This window comes from Pimephales promelas, chromosome 17, assembly GCF_988280905.1.
Source record: "Pimephales promelas chromosome 17, fPimPro1.hap1.1, whole genome shotgun sequence".
Taxonomy (NCBI): Eukaryota; Metazoa; Chordata; class Actinopteri; order Cypriniformes; family Leuciscidae; genus Pimephales; species Pimephales promelas.
In genome coordinates this window covers 24,750,597-24,763,931 of record NC_142785.1, presented here as the reverse complement: position 1 = coordinate 24,763,931, position 13,335 = coordinate 24,750,597, and the positions used below count along the sequence as shown (strand labels likewise).

At 37.5% G+C, this 13,335-nt stretch overlaps 1 protein-coding gene across 2 annotated transcripts; it reads left to right on the top strand.

The window, feature by feature from the left end:
* Nucleotides 1-684: 684 nt before the first annotated feature.
* On the top strand, nt 685-13,092 carry acsl5 (acyl-CoA synthetase long chain family member 5). Of its 2 annotated transcripts, XM_039665068.2 has the most exons (21): nt 750-931; nt 1,736-1,915; nt 3,490-3,598; nt 3,802-3,866; nt 3,964-4,065; nt 4,357-4,456; nt 6,322-6,500; nt 6,625-6,657; nt 6,745-6,796; nt 6,949-7,022; nt 7,111-7,188; nt 7,356-7,490; nt 8,875-9,009; nt 9,104-9,199; nt 9,408-9,480; nt 9,557-9,645; nt 9,728-9,844; nt 10,856-10,999; nt 11,082-11,183; nt 11,320-11,391; nt 12,570-13,092. In XM_039665068.2, the coding sequence occupies exons 2-21, from the start codon at nt 1,760-1,762 to the stop codon at nt 12,705-12,707; spliced, it is 2,049 nt and encodes a 682-aa protein (XP_039521002.2). In that variant the 5' UTR covers nt 750-931; nt 1,736-1,759; the 3' UTR covers nt 12,708-13,092. The 2 variants fall into 2 exon arrangements, 1 of the variants encoding a protein (XP_039521002.2); XR_016147092.1 differs by lacking the exons at nt 11,320-11,391; nt 12,570-13,092 and adding an exon at nt 10,039-10,075 and having other exon boundaries at nt 685-931; nt 11,082-11,118.
* Nucleotides 13,093-13,335: the final 243 nt, after the last annotated feature.

Sequence of the window (13,335 nt, the reverse complement as noted above, 5' to 3'; positions counted from 1 at the left end):
GCAGTCCTTAATGTTTACGTCTGATGAGCAAGAGGTCATATACTAAACATGGAAAGCAGAGAGAGGTATTGCTTGCAGATCTGTTCATTTTCCTTCAACTTTGACCCAAATTAGACAATTGACAAGACTCAAATCCGCAGAGGCCTTTTTCATTTCATTTCATCAGAACAGATTACAAAATCCAAAGGTGCTCGCATCTTATCTCTCATTACAGTCGAATGTCAAAGTTCAGCTGTGATGTTCTTCCTAAACTGTGGTGATAATAATGCTGAGGCAAATGAGGTAAGAAAACAGTGTGTGTTCATAAGGTCATGTTGTGTCATGCTTCACTGAGGCTGAAAGGTGTTAATAGGAAGTGTGACATGGGTAGACCTTGCTAACAAGGGTTTAAGGGTCCAAGTAGCCTCCCTGATTTTTGTAAATAACGGGTTGAACCGCAAACTACTACAGACAACTATTTATTCCACTGAAAATCTGGTAAATGGCAAATGAATCTTAGCGACAACATGTCTATCTGAAGTTTGCACCTTTTACACTGCATGCAATTCAATGTCACACTGACCAGCAAAGGCAAATGTCATAGTCCACCTTTCATACTAGCACTGTTTAGTTTCATATTTGCATGTGCTTCTCAGCATGCAGACATTACACAGAACAGACTTGTGAATCTTGTGCAACGCACATTTTCTTCAAATTATTTTATTGTATTGCCATGATTCTGTTTTTGTTCAGTCATTTGTATTATCAGGGAACAGATAACAGCAATCGGTTCAAAGGTCACTCATGTGCTTGCTTTAATGGACCTGAGACCATGCCTTTCTCCTCAGTCGTCTTGTGGCTTTAGCAAACCTGGCCAAGGGACTGTCTCTCAGGACTTTTTCCTCCAGTTCCATCAACTGACGGACATACCGGACTCCTGCAGGTCACCCAGGTACTTGCTTCTAAAAAGCCTGAGCTTCTGTCTTTATTTGTTGAATTTTATACCCATATACCAATAAACATAATATTACACATAACACTGAGCAGTTGGTGTTTTTGGTGGACTGATATACATTGCATTTATTGTAATGCATGTTTAAAACTAATAGGGATGTTTTTATATTTAATATCTGAGTAGTCAGTAGTCAGTTTTGATGAATAAAATGACTCTTAACATAGGTTTGAGTTTGCGGGCCATGCTCAACAACCAAATTCTGAGCATACTCTTAATAATAAGGGTGGATATATCTATAAAAGAATTGTTTCGTACGTTTTACAAAGGATAGCTGATGCTCTTGAGACTGGAAAGGATAATATAACCATTTCTAGACTTTGTCCTCCATAAATGGATGGCCAGGCAGATACTACTAAATCCAATAGCATTATTATAATAGCCATGTGTGTAATACTGTAGGCCATGTGGAATACTAGAGAAACAGCACCTGGAGGATGTTAAGAAGGAATTATTCACTGCTTTTCAAAAAAAGCATTTGTCATAATTGTCTCTAACAGCCAGACACTTTATTATTTTTTGTCAATTGGTCTGTACCTTGCCCGAACAAACCGACTTGTCTTCATAAATATCTTCCAATCAGCACAGCATCAAAACAGTGCTTATGTGATTACAAGAACCTTGAATTTCCTGTAAATTCCACTACTGTAAACATAGAAGTAAATGATGTGTTATGTGAAACAGCCCCTCCATATTATTCCTCCATATATTATTTTCAAAATATATATATATATTTTTTTTCAGCTGCTCCAACAGACCCAGTACATTATGCAGTTCTTGTTGGAGGTCCTTTTTACCCCGCTGTCCACTTCAGGACTGGTGTTTCTGTTCAGCCTCGCAGCTGTAGCCCTGGTCCATCTCAACACCAGGCCGAAACCCCTGCAGCCACCCTCAGACCTCAACCAGCAGACTGTGGGTGTAGCGGTGAGTGCATTCATTTGTCAGTTGAACGAGAATATGGACTTTTGAAGCAATAATATATTATAAATCAATTATTTCTTTTTTAAAAACATCTCGTAAATGCTTTAGTCCAGGGTTGCCCAATCCTTCTCCTGCCGATCGACTATCCTGTACACACCTGAGGGAACCAATTGAGGTATTCAGGATCACTTAAAAAAATTGAAGGCTGGTGTGTTTGATAGGACAGATTGACAGGAGCAGGATTGGGACCCCTCCTTTAGTCCAACTGTAACTGTACCAGTTTAGTTTTGCAAATTAAGCGGCACATGTAAAAGTAGTTAAAGCATTAGCATTCAGGTGTGACTTTCTAATAAGATCAGTATTTGGAATGTGCACTGCAAGCCAAGAGAAAAGCCATGGAGAACAAGTTGGAACCACAGGGATTGAGAACCAGGTTGACGGTGCAGGCTCGGATGACTAAGGTGGAGCTAGAGGATGGAGGACCCTAAGGGGCGGAGGGCCCAGTCACAGGCAAAGGCCTGGAAGTCCGGTAGTCCATGGTGAAGCCGGAGGGAACGATGAGGCACAGTGAAGGAGACAAGTCAAAGGGCCAAGGTGGAGTTATGGTGGCCATGAGTCATTTGACCACAGTGGAATGGGCTGGCTAGGACACCATGATCGCAAGGTGAAGCTGAAGGCTCAGATGAAGTAGGCGAAAACTGGGCTAGACCAGCGGAAACAAAGGAGAACAGATATGGCGACAGGCTAGATATGTCTCTGGGACATTTAGCTACACGAATTGAGAGTCCATGGCAGGCGTCTCTGAACCATCGAGAAAAAAAAAAGAGATCTGATGTTTTAATCTTTCACAGACTAAATAAACAGACAATGAATAACTAAACTAGAAACAGGTGAACGTAATAACTATCGAAACAAACTAGCACATGAGAACCAAGGTAACAAAGGAAACGGGAATTAAAAACAGGAAACAATAATGTACAAACTAAGAGTCCGGTTGGGCTCCAAGCTCCTCGGAACATTTCCCTTTGAGTTTGCTTTGGGTTCTGCAATGCAGATAGCCATGAACAGAAACCAAGTGACAAGGGTATGTGTACTGCACAATATGTGTCCTGTATCACTTCATGAGGTTTGTTGTGTCTGATGTTGAATGTTTTTATTTATGATTCTTAGGGTATGTTTACATGACACTGTTTTCAGCTGAAAACTTCTTGTGCGTTTTGGCTGTTCATTTGTATGCTGTGTTTTGGGGACCTGAAAACGGTTTTGAAACAACGCCTTTACTATAAACAACAAAAACGTGAATTTTTGGAAACGGCGATGTCATGCACATGACTATTACATGTTCATGCACGCGAATTATGTGTTCGCAGAGTGTTTCTAGACAAAGTGACATCGCCAACTACTGGCCTGTCATTCAAATTGCAGCCTTTTTAGTCATTTTCACAGATCAGTGTGAACGGGATTGTTTTGACAACGTTGTCGTCTGTTTTTAGTATATCATTGTCATGTAAGCATACCCAATATGTATTTTATAGTAGCACTTCAATGGTTTGATATCTATCTATTTTTATTTACAGAATGGTGCTAGAAAAGCAGCACTTTTGAAAGATGACAACTTGATCTCGTTCTTGTATGAGGATGCCAAAACTGTATATGAGGTTTTTCAAAGAGGACTACGTGTCTCAGGTAAGAGGTCATTAGGGTTAGAATTTACAGCATCACAGAATATTGTTATTCTTTCTTTAGAAATGAAACTAAGTACTATGTTCAAGATAGCTATACATGTGTTAGTTCGCCACCCTGGTGCATCTAATTAGACATCCACTCACTTTCACGTGATCTGTGTTCTGTTAACATGGTCTGTGTGACATTTTATCTTTACCATGTAGGAAATGGACAATGCTTGGGGTACAGAAAGAAGGGGCAACCTTATCAGTGGCTTAAATACAAACAGGTATTTGTACCGGCCACGAACAGAATCTATTTGCCCACAATTAACGAGAGAGGACAACTCAGGTCTTTGTTCCAATCCTTGCCTCTGATTAACTCAGGTTTCAGACAGAGCTGAGTTCTTGGGGTCTGGACTTCTCCACCGTGGCCAAAAGCCATCACAAGAATCATTTATTGGCATCTATGCCCAGAACCGACCAGAGGTGACATAATGAGTCTAAATATCAATCAAAATTTGCAATATATCATACCGTTATTGTCTGATGTTCACTTTAAAAATATCTAACCTTCTTAAAACAAGATAAATTCAACTGAAAGGTAAAACTGCATAAGATAAGACAAATACATTTTTATTTTCATTTATGCAATAAACAAAATAGATCATATGTGGCACAATAACAGTCAGTAATACAAGGCTGTACACTCTATGCTAATGCACTAGTGACACTCCAGTGAGTGTGCTGTACATATACTAACCTCTTCCCTTTTTTCAGTGGATTATCGCCGAGCAGGCCTGCTACACCTATTCCATGGTAGCAGTGCCTCTTTACGACACCTTGGGACCCGAGGCTCTTGTGTTCATCATTAATAAAGGTACTTAAGCCTGCTTGCTTGCATCCTTCATTAGAGGTGTTGGTCAAAGCAGCTTTAGGGATCACACCTGCTGAACCGCTGACTTATAATCCTTCAAAGAAGACTTTTTATTAGAGAACTTGGTGACCTTGCTTTTTCTCCCCAGAGTTCAAGCTGCTATGTTTACCTTGACATTACTTGTTTTCTGTTTCTCTAATGAAATAGAACATTTAATAAGCATAGTAAGCCATTTGTAGGTTGATTTCTTGAAAAATCTGTGGCTCTGTGGAACAAAGCAATTATAACTTTGCTGTGTTTGTTTCAATAATCTAACAACTTTACAATATCAACATATCAAATGTTTTGGGGAAACCTGCTTGAAACCCTTTGTTGTTCTTTTTTTGTGTCAATTGTCTATTACAATTGTCATCCTTAGATTTATCATTAAGAATATTGCTATATTATTGCTAAATATACACTACAGTTCCACAGTTTGTGGTTGGTATGATTTTGAAGTCTCTTATGGTCACCAAGGTTGCATTTATTTGATAAAAATACAATAAAATTACTTTGTAATCGTCAGAATTCTGTTTTAGTTATGTTCAGTTTATCTGTGTTTTATGGTCCGTTAATACAACACCAATGGTGAAAACACCAATTTTCAATTAAAAATGGAAAACTTTTTATGCATTTTTGCCATTAATTTACACGACAACGTCAGTTTGGATGCCTGGAAGTTTTTGAAAATGAGACCGTTAACTTCTCTGTGTAAACAACAAAAATGCTAATTTGTGAAAATGGAGATGCCATGCACATACATACAGTATTACGCATTACTCATATACATATTTGCGAGATGTAAACAACACTGGTCCATAACACTTCCTGTTTCCGTTTTTTAACACTACATAAACATTGGAATAAAATACAGCCAACAGAACATATGCAACTGAATCAAAAAGTTAAACACACATCTTTAAGATGTTTTCTTTACATTTGAAATAAAGAAATTTACAAACTGAAACAGGAAGTGTTTCTGGACAAGTGTTGTTGACATCTTGCAAAATGGTCTATATTGCTTTTTTTTGGGGGTTTGTTTCACAAAGTGACATCGCCAACTACTGGCCTGACATGCTTAATACAGTGGTTTTAGTCTTTTTAACTGATCCGTTTAAATGGGGATCGCTTTAACAATGTTGTTTTCTGTATGTGAATATTTTTTCAAAATTTTTTAGTACATCATATGTAAACATAGGCTACCTTAGTTTGGTTTTGTTCTGTTACTGTTTGCCTGTGTTCCCATGGTTACTGATTAAGTTACGCACCTGTTTCATGTCATGTTGATTATCTAAACCTGTGTATTCTCCGAGCTCTTTGTTCAGTGTCGTCTATGTGTTTAGTTGGTTGTATTTTCTATGATTTTGATACCATATTCTCCTTCGTGTTCCTAGTTGCATTTTTTTAAAGACTGCTTTTGTTTATACTTCATTGTCATGCGAATTTTGCATCCACACATGACGGTAATATTGTGATGGCAAAGATTTTCAGCAGCCTTTAGTGTCGCATGATCCTCCTGAAATCATTCTAATATGCTGATTTTGCCCTTAAGAAACATTTCAGCATTATCAATATTGAAAACAGTTGGGCTTTTAGGTTTTGTTGATGAATACAAAGTTCCTGTCATATTGATCAAATAAATCCATATTTGCTGAACAAAACTATTAGTTTCTTAACAACATCTGAACTTACTGAACCCAAACTTTTGAACGGTAGTGTAATATCTTTATCTTTGAACTATGTTTAATTTCAGGTATTTTTTTTGTATTTACTGCCACATAATTGTGTGCTGCATTGGACCTTGATAAGTAATCTGTTTCTCTCTGCAGCAAAGATATCCACAGTGATATGCGATAAGCAGGATAAAGCAGAAACTCTGCTAGAAAACTGTGAAAAAAAACTCACAGACGTTTTGAAAACCATCATCCTCATGGACCCCTATAATGCCGCATTGACTGAGAGAGGCTCTAAGTGTGGTGTGGACATCCTGTCTCTGAAAGATGTAGAGGTACACTGACAGCGCTCTCTGATCAGTATAAATAATAAAACAATAAAACAAAATATTAAAGGCTTTTACATCTTTCAATGTCCCAGAACACAATATATCTTTAAAACCATTTGTGCTTTTTTAGGCCTTGGGAAAGAACAACCATCGCAGGCCTGTTGTAAGTAATGGGTTAATTATGATCTTAGTAAATATTATATATTAATGTATTTGAAAAACTCAATGTGCTTTGAATTTGTTTTTCAAGCCACCAAAGCCAGAAGACCTAAGTATTATTTGTTTTACCAGTGGAACCACAGGTAAGTGTGATGCAATGTCTTCCATTCTGCTTCATGACCACAAAACACAACAGGCCACATTTATATCTGTGAAGTGAGTGTTGTTCCCCCACTAGTGGCTATTGTGGTGAGTTCTAAGTGTATGAGCTTTTATTCTGCATTCTCTGTTTCAGGGGATCCAAAGGGAGCCATGCTGACCCATGGAAATGTGATATCAGATGCATCCGGTGTGGTCAGGGTCATTGAGGTGCTGTATACAGTGATGTCTACATGATTTTTAGTCTCTATGGGATTGTAGATTTTTAATGTTGGATGCCTTACCCATGTTCCTTCAGAGCTATTTTTCTCCCCTTCCATCCGACGTGTCCATCTCGTTTTTGCCACTGGCGCACATGTTTGAAAGAGTTGTACAGGTGAGCCGCTCTTTCATATCTGACTCTCACCGTCATCTTCGATGTTGAAGAACTTTCAAATTTTCAATGTCATGTACTAGAATCGTTTATAAATCACACTGATGGATTTCTTCTGCAGAAGACGAACACTGAAGTCATGCTTGCTTGTTCTTGTCTATGTGTATCAGATAGTGATGTACGGTGTAGGGGCAAGAGTTGGGTTTTTCCAAGGTGATATCAAACTTCTTCCAGATGACATGAAAGCTCTGCAGCCCACTGTATTCCCAGTGGTTCCACGTCTTCTGAATCGTGTTTATGACAAGGTTTGAAGCTACATAAAGCCAAATTTACATGGCCTGGGATAATGTTTTATAGATGGGCCTTAAAGGGATAGTTCACTTTGAAATTAATATTTGATATGTTTTAGCTTACCTCAAGTGCATCCAAGATGTAGGTGTCTTTGTTTCCGCAGCAGTTTCAATTTTGATATTTTTTTAGGTCAAACCGTTTGTGTCTATCAGTCATATAATGGAGGTCTATGGGGTCCACCTCAAAGAGCATGCACAGAGAAGTCCAAATTAAACATGATTCAATGACTCTTAAATGTAAGAACACATTGATGGCCTAAGACACGAAACAAGCGGTTTGTGTGAGAAAACGAACAGTATTTATATAGTTTTTACCTCTTGTAACCACAGCCACAAAGCGCCCACGCCCTCAGATCACTTGGACGTGGCTGTGTAAATACTGTTCGTTTTCTCACACAAACCGCTCGTTTCGTGTCTTAGGCCATCAATGTGTACTTACATTTACGAGTCATTAAATCATGTTTAATTTGGACTTCTCTGTGCATGCTCGTTGAGGTGGACCCCATAGACCTCCATTATATGACTGATAGACACAAACGGTTTGACCTAAAAATATCAAAATTGAAAATACTGTGGAAACAAAGACACCTACATCTTGGATGCCCTTGAGGTAAGCTAAAACATATCAAAAATTAATTTCAAAGTGAACTATCCCTTTAATTGTGTCTATGTAATGATGAAGATGAGACTTAGACGAGTTTTTTAGTGGCTCTCTTTGCAGGTTACACAATACCAGTAGATGGTGAAAAGTATTAATCATTGAAAACACTGATTAATCTAGGAATGAGTCATTGAATTGCTCATTCAACCAATTCACCAATTCAGGAACGAGACACCACTACACAGCGTTGCTCTGAGATGCTTGACGGTTGATTCTGCTGTGACTTTTAAAAAAACCATTTTGGTCTACAGAGCAGAAATAGTAATTGAGCATATTTTGTCTAAAATGTTATTCAATATTAACTGCTTTTTATTTTAATTAAAGGTATTGACTAACTAACTAAATATATACGTGTTACTAAATGCTAATGTCTAATTTATTAAAAGATGATTACACTACTCAGATTATGGGCTAATAAAAGAAGTGTGTGGACACAGCAGTAAAATAAACCAGCTAATCAACACTTTGTTCTGCAGCTTATCATTTATTGTCAAAAGTCACACTTATTTTAAAGAGATTTTTTACTGTCACACAATTTGAGGCCATTCACCTTCATAGCGCAAACATACTGTATTAGATATGTGTGTTAGCCACCAAGGTTCAACACTTTGGGGTATATGCTTATTTAATAAAACGCTGTAAACGTATTTCACTGTCCACTTTCTGCTGCCTTCTCAGGTTCAGAGTGGGGCCACGACTCCATTTAAGAAATGGCTTCTGAATTTTGCCATTGAGAGGAAATTTGCAGAGGTCAAGGAGGGCATTATCAGGAATGACAGCATATGGGACAAACTCATTTTTCACAAAGTGCAGGTATCCCCAATAGACTAGTTGGGAGTGTTTTTTGCAAGTATTGGGAAAGAGTGGTGCTCCTGTAAGGAATGGTTCTGAAAACTTCTTTCTGCAGGAGTCTCTAGGGGGCCGTGTGAGAGTGATGGTGACGGGGGCCGCTCCCATTTCTCCATCTGTTCTCACTTTTCTTCGGGCAAGCCTCGGGTGCCAGGTAAGAAACCAACACCAAAAGCCAATGAATATATGACTTCTGTTTTAGCTTGAATTCTCTATGGTAATAAAAGAGAATATGATGCAGTTGTGCATTACCTTGTATGTACTATACACGGGCACTGTCAAAGAAGGGTGTGTATGTGTGTGTATTGATCTGGTGTCACAGTGACCCAGTTCTGACCCCTTTATTCCTGGCCTGCTTCTAGATATTTGAGGCATACGGGCAGACTGAATGCGCTGCGGGCTGCTCTTTCACCATACCAGGAGATTGGAATAATGGTGGGTCCCTGTGATTGAATTATTATTTTTTTTCATTAAACCAAGCCCTGATTTCGATTTCATACGATTGATTCAGGGCATGTTGGAGTTCCTATGCCATGTAATATTGTCAAACTGGTTGACGTTGAGGAAATGAATTACTTCACATCCAACGGTGAAGGAGAGGTAATGTAACGTCATTTTATAAATCATAACCCAGTAACCCACTATATAATTAACTTCTCATAGCTTTGGTATTTCACTTCAGGTTTGCGTCAAAGGGAAGAATGTGTTTATCGGATATCTCGAAGACCCAGAAAAGACAGCGGAGGCTTTGGACAAAGATGGATGGCTGCACACTGGAGATATCGGCAAATGGCTTCCTGTGAGATCCCTCTTTTAGAAGGAGACATAATGATATTTATCTTTTATATTGTTACTTTTTTTAAGATTGTGTTTCTTAATAACATGGATTTTTAAAAAATCTTTTAATGTTCCTTGAAGAGCTCAATTAAATACATTGTTTATGAGGAGGATGGTTTAATGGGATAAAGACCTCTTTTTTTATGCATTTGGCAGATGCTTTTATCCAAAGCGACTTACATTGCATTTCAAGGTACACATTTTAGAAGTTGATTCCTCATGCCATGACCCTTTTAAATAATGCAGCTTGGAAGGACTGGAATGCAATAGCCAAATGCATATCAGCAAGTAGCCAAAATCACAAAATACAAAGCTGAATTCAATATGTACATAGCCTAATCTTTATCTTCATGCTATCAAATAGCCCTTATGACCACTAGTCCTAATAAATTCTTAACATACTACAAGTCAATGATACATTTTTAAATTGAAAGAGTCTTAATCTAATTGCATTTAATTTGAAATAATATCATGCCAGTAACCTCAAAGACATACTTAATTACCCTGATTTTCTCTAAATGCATTCATAAACACAACTGTTCAAAGGTTTGGGGTCAGTAAGCAATTTTATTCAGCAATTATGTGTTGCATTTTTCATGGATTTATATATATATATAAATCCATGAAAAATGCAACACAGTTTCCCCAAAACATTAAGCACCTCAACTGTTTTCAACATTGATGATAATAATAAATGTTTCTGTGCACCAAATCAGCATAATGATTTCTGAAGGGTCATGTGACTGAATAGATACTGAAGTTATTTTAAATTGTATTGATATTTCACAATATTACGTTTTTTTCTTGTGGATCAAATAAATGTAGGCTTTGTTGTTGAGAATAAGAGACTTCTTTCAAAAACATTAAGAAATCTTACTGATTCCTAAACTTTGAATGGTAGTGTGTTTGAATGAAAGAGTAAAAAGATGTCATTTTAATGTGGAAGTTATTTTGTGTGTGTTTACTTTACCAGAGTGGGGTGTTGAAGATAATTGACAGGAAGAAGAATATCTTCAAACTGGCCCAAGGTGAATACATTGCACCGGAAAAAATTGAAAACGTTTACATTCGAAGTGCTCCAGTCGCCCAAGTGTTTGTTTATGGCGACAGTTTACAGGTAACTTTAATATCAATGCCTTGCTTTTTCTAAAGATATTTTTGTTTTATGTAGCCTAATAAAATTCATTTAATGTGTCCAGTCCTGTTTGGTGGCCATAGTGGTGCCAGACCCTGAAATATTGCCAGGTTTTGCAGAAAAACTGGGAGTGAAAGGTTCACTAGAGGAGCTATGTAAAAATCAGGTATGTTTTGTGAAGTTACTTTTACATACCTTTTGAAAATACATACAAGACTTCCAAAAGATTAAATCTAAAGGATTTCTGCTAGTTTACTTGCGCAACAAGTAAAATTTATATATTTATATTCATCTTTTTATAGGAAATCAAGAAAGCAGTCATCTCTGACCTCAACAAGCTGGGACGTGAAGCTGGGCTGAAGTCCTTTGAACAAGTAAGCACTTTTACAATTCATTAGGCTATTATTCGCAACAATCAAAGTTCAAGGTACAGTATGCAAGATTGTTTCGCCACCAGGGGTCGCCAACCTCTTCCAATAACAAAGACGTATATTAATGACGTATATTCTGCATTAAACGTAATTATGGATCTTGTCGTCAAGCTGATGGATCATTTATGGATGAGTGAATACATTGATGTTTTTAACATGACTGTGGTGTGAAGCAGGGTGCGATTGCTAGACGGATACTGTAGCTACCAGCGCCACACGCAACACGAGTCCCGCGGATATAAGGGAATAAGGACATTTAATTCTACCGAACTACATGCTGAATTACTCACACGGGTCAGTTTATTAGAGGAATTACACTTGAGGCAGCGCAGCGCTGATTCACTTGCTCTAAACGGCATTTGTGTGTGTGGAATGTTGTTAGTTTGGTTTTTTGTTGGCTGTATGAGACTAAGGTAGAATAACATACAGATCATATTCTAATTTTTCATCATGTTGAACTATATAACATTGATTAGTTTTATATACATTGATTTGCTCACCTGTTTGCTCAAGTATCAAGCTGCAACACTCGCGTCTCTAAGTCGAAGTTAGTGGTGGACGTGGAGCTCTCGGCATCTCGAAAGATCTTCGTTTTAGCCCTCTTTTTGTCTCAAAGTCTGCTTGCCATGGTCCGTAATGTTTGAACAAAACCCTGCTAGGGACGCTCACGCTGTTGAGCACGCATAACGGGCATAACCGGCCTAGTTGTCCACGTCTGTCGCCATGGTTACAAGTGCATTACGAGGTCAAACCTGGCGGAAACCGGGGGTAACGTGGATATGACGTCATTGACTGGTGACTCCTCACTCCTGCTCACACACCCCGTTTCCTTGGTTAAAAAAATCACAATTTTCTCATGATTTACAAATAGTTGGAAACATTTGGGATATTGTAAGTAATCAAGTAAACAAAATATATCACATTGGCCTAGTGGTTTTTGGATATTTTACTGCAAAAATCCTGCATATTGTACCTTTAAGACACTTGTATGTATATAGGCCATGCATATAGCATAAAATCATTGTAGAAAAGAGACTGTGGTAAGTCTTTTTATGCATTTTTTCCACTTAAACTAAAAGAAAACAACATGGCTAATATAGATTTGTTCTCTTTTCTTAAAGGTAAAAGACCTGTACCTGCATCCTGACATGTTCACTATAGAAAATGGTCTTCTCACTCCAACACTGAAAGCCAAACGGGCAGATCTCATTAAATTATTCAAAGTTCAGATTGAGAGTCTTTATGCTAACATGCACTAAAAAAAAACCTATAGGGATATCACGTGGAGTGCTGTTTGTGTTATGATTTTATATTTGCTCAAATATTAAAATGTTTTATTAGCATTGCACTGCATCAACCTTCTCTATAATAGGTGCTTGTGATACTTTCACTGTCTGTCAAAAAGAAATATATGCCTTTTCTGGATATATTATTATAAAACAAATGTACAAACAGCCTTACAAGATTTAATGAATATCATAGAATGTAAATTAATTAAGAAAATGTGAAAATATTAATAAATGTTGTAAAGTTGTCAATGAAAAACAATTATATTTACATATAGGTGCTTTGTGGACTAGAAACCAATCTTGTTGTTGGTTTCCATTGAAAATACGAAGGAAATAAAATGAAGAAATTATTTTACAGATCGTGTGTTTATTTGTTTCTGAAAACTGCAGCGAGGTTGACACATACAAAAAAAGCCATCAAAAATAAAAATACAATTATTTTAACTATATAAACAACTTAGATAGTTTGCATGACAAAAAGGCTTTGCATAATCAGTGCGAGCATCAACGTACAAGAGCAAGCGAGAGAGAAAGGCAAGAAGAAATAAGTCTCAAGTAAACATCTTAATAACCCCCTTTAAAGAACAATTATACCCCA

What these genes read in the sequence shown, in the direction of transcription:
- acsl5 (XM_039665068.2), top strand. Translation starts at nt 1,760, where the DNA reads ATGCAGTTCTTGTTGGAGGTCCTTTTTACCCCGCTGTCCACTTCAGGA. An exon ending in AGCAGACTGTGGGTGTAGCG is followed by an intron (nt 1,916 to 3,489) that starts GTGAGTGCATTC and finishes TTTTATTTACAG; the next exon opens with AATGGTGCTAGAAAAGCAGC. An exon ending in TTTATGGCGACAGTTTACAG is followed by an intron (nt 11,000 to 11,081) that starts GTAACTTTAATA and finishes TAATGTGTCCAG; the next exon opens with TCCTGTTTGGTGGCCATAGT.